We start from the raw sequence: 7503 nt of genomic DNA, 5'->3' as shown, positions 1-7503 counted from the left end.
AAAAAAAAAAAAAAAAAAAAAAAAAAGTTTACTCGCGCGTGACTTGTATTAACAAATTTGGTCCGTTTAGAAACTTTGCCATGTGAAAGCGAACCGCACCAAGAATAAAAAGCAACATTGTAATAATTTTAATCCCTGTTCCGGAACAAAGCAATTGATCTACAGGTGTGAAAGCACCCTAAAAGGATCTAGCTGTGTCCCAAATGACACACTATACAATTTGCACTTCTACACCATGCACTTGCACTCAGCCGTGTACTGTATGAATTATATAAGGTTATTTTGTCATTCAGCATCAGAGTTTGATAGCCCATCCCCCTCCGCTATGTAATTAAAGCTGCAACAATTGAGTGTATTAAGTGTCCGATAATGCCCTTAAATAACCGAAAAGAACTAGGGTTGCTAGGTCTTTTCGGTTATTTAAGGGCATTATCGGAGTATATAAAGTGCAGTTTTTCTGTTTGAAATTTTCATTGTGAACACATTATTCACACTATTTGTACAAAAAAAAGTTCGCAAATTGGGACACACCTACGGTTTCATTTTCAATTTCACAACTGCTCCCACTAAATAGATTCCATCCCCCTCCGCTATGTAATTAAAGCTGCAACAATTGAGTGTATTAAGTGTCCGATAATGCCCTTAAATAACCGAAAAGACCTAGGGTTGCTAGGTCTTTTCGGTTATTTAAGGGCATTATCGGAGTATATAAAGTGCAGTTTTTCTGTTTGAAATTTTCATTGTGAACACATTATTCACACTATTTGTACAAAAAAAAGTTCGCAAATTGGGACACACCTACGGTTTCATTTTCAATTTCACAACTGCTCCCACTAAATAGATAGCATTTGATCCCATTTTGAAAATGTACATCCCGTTCGCTGCAGCTGAACATCTACATCAAACGTAGTTCCCAAATCAATTTAAAAAGTCTTACAGGACCCAAATCTATAATTCTATTGGTACTCTGCCATGAAGCAGTGCATTTGTTTTATTTGAATTTAAACTTGAAACATCACTGTTCTGACAAAAATATGCAAAATACTTAAAATTACGCTGTTCACATCCCACAGTGGCAACAAGCTGCTCAAACCCGAAAGCAGAGATTCACAATGACAATTTCCTGTTAATTATTGCCATACACTCATTCTGATGTCCTGGCAGATGTCGAGCCAAGTCTGAATCCCTGAGTCATGCCGTCATCTGGGAGAGTCCTACAGAGACGGAGCAGGCAGACGTACAGCGCTATGGTTCTGTGGCTGGGTTTGGTAATGGTCTGTTGGATCAGGAATCAGACGGGCAAGGATGTTGTGTGGAACGTGTGGCAGAGTGGAGCGGCCAAGCCCTTCTTATCTCCCTCTCAGGAGCAGATGTTGCCAGCTGTGTGGAGCAGAGATAGTGATCGGGGTGCGCCTCCTGTTGAGACTCGCTCCAATGGACTGGAGAGCAGAGAGGTGGGGGAGAACGCGGGATGCAGGAATGCAGCTTTTGCCCAACCACAGGTACTGACAGCAGAGAGACTCCTGAACACTGACTCATCCAAACTAAAGTGGGTCCAAACTTTGTTTCTTAAAATGTTCACCATGAACCTAGTGCTGATTCAAAACCAATTATATTAAAATTGGCATGCTTGAACATGATATAAATCATATCTCAGCCAATTCTAATGTAAGTGAGATTTTGGAATAGTTTGACTATTTTACTTCTTTCTTTTTTTTTAATGTGTTCTCAGCTTTATATCTGACAACTGAATACAACAGTACAACACATTAATCTGACTCTATGTTGTGTTTTCTTTCAAGTAAAATGAAATACGTCATCTACCCCTGACCTAAGTCCATTAAAATGCTTCACATTTCTCAGGCAATTATCCGTATGATGTACAACGCACAATGGTTTAGGAATGCAACAACTGCTGTCAACATGATCAGGTACTCCAAAAGCTAACTGTACATCAATACACCGACATGAACAAAAGCATAAAATTTTTTCTGTCTGTGAAACCAGTTTTTCTGTTTGTGAAACCAAGAACTGACTATCACGTAATGTCGGCATATGACAGCAACATGTACAACCTGTCTGGAGCAACCTGGGGGGCCTTACTCAAGGGCACAGTGGTCATCATTTTAGTCGGGACTGAACCAGCAATCTTAATTTCCTGTTTGATGGCAGTGCATTACTAATAATACTGATTTAAACATTTGTGTTGACAACACTGTATCCACTAGTGTAGTATGCAGCTTTCCTAACAACACCAGTTCCTTAAAGGTCCCCTGAAATGCTTAGAAACACGCAGCATTACTCTATGTGTTGACGTCATTTTAACTGAAACAGGAAGACAGGGCGGGACATATCAAGCAGCCCCGCCCCTTTTTAAAATAGCCAATAGCGTTTGTTTGTATCACAGCTTGGGCTAGAGCCGTTCAGAGCCGTTGAGCTCCGTAAAGCAGCATTTGACAGGGTACGCCAGCCACAATCTCATCCATATTGCTATAAAAGATAGCATTCTGTGTAGAATTCAAATAGCTCTGATACATTTTGTAGTGTGCGCCGACTCGCGCATGTGATCTGCTCCGTGCTATCGTGTCTCTGGACCAGAGCAGAGTGTGTTAGCGTGACAGCGCGAAACAAGACTTCTTTTTTTCCTCAATGGAAATCATATTTACACTGTTTGAATCGTTCCCTGTCCCCTATATAGTGCACTACGTGCCATTCACTGTACAGAAAATACTAATTCTGTGGACAAGTGACCGATTTCAGCGTCTATTTTATAGTGTAGGGGGCGGGCGCTTCAGATTCTAGAGAGCATTTGATTGGACAGAAAGCTTGATGAGAAGCTGAAGTACGATGTGACGTCAAAAATGTTGAGACGTTTTGGCGGAAGTGACGAACTGCCAGCTTTGAATGCTTATATCTTCTAAATGCGAATTTTGTCACTGTTTTGGAGCACACTGCCTTATAGATAACCTTAAGACTAACATATTGATACTAACACCCAAAAAACTTTAATTTTGATTTCATGGGGACTTTAAAGGCTCTACTAACTGACTGAGACTCTTAAAAAGGGAAACAGGGAAGAGATGAATGGTACAAAGAAAACTTAAACCGAGGGAAAACAGGGACTGCTAACAGTAGAAAGGTAGAGAGCAAGCTGTAGGAAAATTGAAGGATATTTTGGGGAGAGTAATAAGAAGAACCTGGAGATGGCCAACAAGCTGAACCAGTTTTTTAATGGAATTTAGTCAAGGTCCTCTGTGGTTCACCACCCAACCCCCATGACCACCAGCTCCCTCAGAGCTCCAAATGCCTTTTGCCTCCATCTCCTCTGAGCCTTCGGCTAGTAAGCAGCCAGACTCACCCACAACACTGCAGCTGTCACCCTTTCACACCTCTTCCTCTGTCACCGGCAATCCTTGACAACTCAGTTCAATCTGAATGCCACAGCAGACTAGGGCTGCACGAAAAAACTCACATTGCGATATTTTTTTTTCCTGCTATATATATATTGCGATATGGAAAAAAAATCAGATGACTGGGGTGATTTTGTAGGTGAGTAACTCAGCATAGGAAATAAACAAATTACAAGCATAGATAAATAACAGAACAAAGATACAAAACACATCCATTTTCTTTCTCAATTGTTTCCCTTCGCCTAAGCCATAAGTAACTGTGTTTACAAGGATACTTGCAGAGCACAGTATTTCGGGCACAAATAGACGCAGAAGTGATCAGAATTCAATGTTCACATGCATCTGCATGGCTTTCACCGAGTCTACACTGGATGCAGCGTGGCGCGACAAATCCCCGACAGTAAACTGATGCCTCGTATGACGTACTTTCAAAAAGTTCAAATGATAAGCAACAGTCGCGCCCAGTGTAGACAGACTAGACAGACTTTGGGCCGTTCACATGTCGCGCCTAAAAACGTGTGGAAAAAGCCAGCCGCGCCGCTTTCTCTTTCTTTCCAAAGCGCTCAGGAGCTTGCGCTCTCGTGGCGTCTGCCGTTGCTAAGCGACTGTGACCTGCGTTCTCCACGACGACGCAAAAGTTTCAGCAAAGGATAAATGGATTTGCAGCACTGAAAATCACGTGCAGTAGCTCTGCTACTAAATTTATTTCAAATGGGTATCTCTGTACAGCTGTCGCGAGTCCAGTGTAGACACCATGTCTGTGTCTGACTGCACTTTCTTTGTGATGCACTTCAAAAAACACCCCTTTATATCCACAGAGATTGTGAATTTGTTTTAGAATTTACATTGACATCAACTTGCGCAACTTAATTAAAAAATATAGTGATAAACAGCAGTATTAAACTAAATAATTACTCCTTAAAAAATGCCCACATGGAAATTGTTGAGTGATGATTCAAATGAACTACAAGCTGCTTGCACCGAAACTTTTTTAACAAATTGACTTCCGAAAATAAGTAAGACTTGAGGTTTGCTGGAATAAATGTCACATTTGTGCCTCTGTTTGCTTGATGTGTTTTGTGCATTCTAGTACTGGGCACCACTTAATACAATGCAATGCATTACAATATCATAATTGATTTGAGATTAAAAATGATGGCAAATGCATGAAAGAGGCCAAGTAAGAGATGAATCCACAAATGTAGTTTTAAACTCTCTCATGCCTCATACAATTAGCCTAACTGCATCAAGAAATATCAAGTCTGAGTTCACTCACATGCTTGTGCTAAATGATATAATTATATGAATATAATAACAAAAATGTGTTACTAAAACAATTGCGGAGGACTGTCCCAGAGAGAAGAAATCGTTGAATAAAGTCGTTATATTTGTTTTCTTTGCACACAAAAAGTGTTCTCGTAGCTTCATAAAATTACGGTTGAACAACTGATGTCACATGGATTATTTTAACAATGTCCTTACTACCTTCTTGGGCCTTGAACATGTCAGTTACATCACTGTCTATGGAGGGTCAGAAAACTCTCAGATTTCATCAAAAATATCTTAATTTGTGTTCTGAAGATGAACAAGAGTCTTACGGGTTTGGAACGACATGATGGCGATTAATTAATGACATCATTTTCATTTTTGGGTGAACCATCCCTTTAAGTTACTCCTCAACAAAGCACCACCTGTCCTTTAAAGGGGTCATCGGATGCCCATTTTCCAAGTTGATATGATTCTTTAGGGTCTTAATGAAAAGTCTATAACATACTTTGGTTAAAATTTTTCAATGGTAGTGTAAAAAACACCTTTTTTACCCTGTCAAAATCAGCTCTGTTTTCAGCAAGCCATTCTAGTCCATGTTGCTTTAAATGCTAATGAGCTCTGCTGATCCCGCCCCTCTCTTCCGTGGGGTGACGAGCAGACTGTAAACTTCAGTCGTGAAACTGGCTAACTAGCACATTATTAGGAAAGGCGATTTGCAAAGATTCATAATAAACCCTTATACTCACTTCTTCTGTTGATAAAGCTGGATCACGAATGATTCGCGTGAATATAGACGCATTTAGGCAGATTGGGATCGGCGCATTCCCTTCAAAACGAAAGTAACGTTAGTCCTCTGCGTCTTCAGCAGCTCAGATGTCGGGAGTAAATGATGACTGCTATATTCATTATTACATCCAACAACAAAACACCTCAATCGCTTAATCGGAGACGTTCTTGTCATCCCCTGCACTGGAAAGCAGCTCAAAGCTCATTTGGTTTTCCCATTCTCATATTCTTACATACTTTGATTGTTAAAGAAAGTGAAGCATCAGATCCTCTTGAGCGACACATACTTTTGTCTATGCTTTAATAAGACTGATGTAACTGACCTTTCACACAAGTCTGGCTCGCAGAGGGAATACCACAATACTGAGACAACGTTAAAGCATGACACGCAAAGATGATCAAAGTCTTATTGTAGAAAATCAATTTGAGAAAAAATAAGGATAATGCTTGACTGAATGTTTCAACTCTCACTATAACACACAAAGATCTGGAGCTGATCGCAATAAAGCAGTAAACTTCAACAAGCACCTCATCCCGAAGACTGCAGTATGTCAGCAGGTTGGTGAGGGGTGTAGTCAGCGAGCAGCATGTCCAAAGGTTGGATCTGAGGAGGTCAATTCCTTTCCTAACTACTCGTCTGGCACAGGAGGATGGGAAAGCAGCAGCAACATTACTTGCAGTTTCCAAGGTGACGCAGCTGGGAGAGTCAAAGGGCCTGTCACGTGTGTGTAGCACGAGGACTCTGTGTGCTGTTCTGGCCCCAATAACTTCAGCCTCCAAAAGCAGACTGGCTCCCACAGCCACTTCCTACTTTTTCAACACAGGTCTTTAACCCCGTCGTTGTCTCTCTCGCTCACTCTCTCTCCCCAGCCACACTTCCTGTGGGAACTGTAGGCAGCAAAGCCATTTAAGAGATTAACATCCTAAAGTCCTTTCAATTTAAACAGGCCTACTACTTCAGTTATTAAACTCATGATAATTACACTGAGATAACATTAAACACGTACCGTTAGTCAGTAATATGGTACAACTGTGTATTGGCCTTACCCATATTAAAGAAGTGTTACCCATATTAAAGAAAGATGTTTCTCTATGGAGAATATTCTGTAGGGGTGTAAAGGTACACGGGTCTTTTGGTCTTTCGGTTCGGTACGCATGTGTACCGAAGAAATACAGCATTGTTTTAACCACTGCACGAGTGAACTTCTTTATATATCGTTACTTTTTAAATTAACCAAAGTCCCATCTTTCAAATTATGTAAATTTTTCAGGAAATTCAAACAATACATGCTGTTTTGACACTCTTTGATGACAGATCTCTGGCGCCTCAGTTCAAACAGCAGCGCGGAGTGCGATCACATCCCTTCTTCTTTACTAGGCCTACTAGTTTAACGCGAAATAAACATGAATGAACATCATGTAATCACTCAATCAGTGTTTCAACAGCTTGCAAACAAAATGTCATGTAGCATTTCATTTACCTCCAGCAAGTCATCAGTGTGCAAAGCTCATTAGGTTTAGGGGTCGACCGATATGTGTTTTTCAGGGCCGATGCCGATACCGATTATTACAGATCAAGTAGACCGATAACCGATATTTTGAACCGATATATATGTCTGGTGTAAAAATTAAAATTAATGTCAAAATTAAGAATAACAAGGGCTCTGACAAAAACTGCCTTCCCTGGTGTTGGTTGAGTGTAGTACTCCCACAGTAAACTCTTTATTTTAAAGAGTTAAACTCTTTATTTTTTGGCAAACAAAGGGTTTATCATTAAAATTAAAACATGGAAGAAATAGCGTATTGTGTGATTAGTCTTTTAAACAAAAGTTGTAATAATTGTTGTAGTAGTCAGGGGTTAAAGCAAAAAACTAATCTTTTGACTGAATTTTTCCTCGGCCAAACCCCATTCCTCAGCCATACCTGTCACACACCCAGTTTAAGAGCAGTGTTTTTCTTGTAATCAAGAGCAGCGCTTGTCCTCCTAATTAAAAAAAATTAAGGAGCACCTTCTGATCAATAATCAAAAATTCTGATA

The 7503-nt window shown here is 40.2% G+C and overlaps 1 protein-coding gene across 6 annotated transcripts in view; it reads right to left on the bottom strand.

Annotated features, from left to right (window-relative positions):
* Window positions 1-7503, bottom strand: part of LOC107600769 (rho guanine nucleotide exchange factor 12-like) — a 97223-nt gene that overhangs the window by 66152 nt on the left and 23568 nt on the right. For 2 of the 6 annotated variants that reach the window (XM_016292730.1, XM_016292732.1), the window contains exon 1: window positions 5994-6328. The exons of the other annotated variants lie outside the window; for them this stretch is intronic. In XM_016292730.1, coding sequence (XP_016148216.1) covers window positions 5994-5998 — 5 coding nt within the window. In that variant the 5' untranslated portion in view covers window positions 5999-6328. Of the gene's footprint in view, window positions 1-5993; window positions 6329-7503 lie in introns of those variants that run through there. 6 annotated transcript variants of the gene reach the window in all.

Source organism: Sinocyclocheilus grahami, unplaced genomic scaffold, assembly GCF_001515645.1.
Source record: "Sinocyclocheilus grahami isolate Dianchi unplaced genomic scaffold, SAMN03320097.WGS_v1.1 scaffold291.1, whole genome shotgun sequence".
Taxonomy (NCBI): Eukaryota; Metazoa; Chordata; class Actinopteri; order Cypriniformes; family Cyprinidae; genus Sinocyclocheilus; species Sinocyclocheilus grahami.
This window is presented reverse-complemented; position numbering and strand designations above follow the sequence as displayed.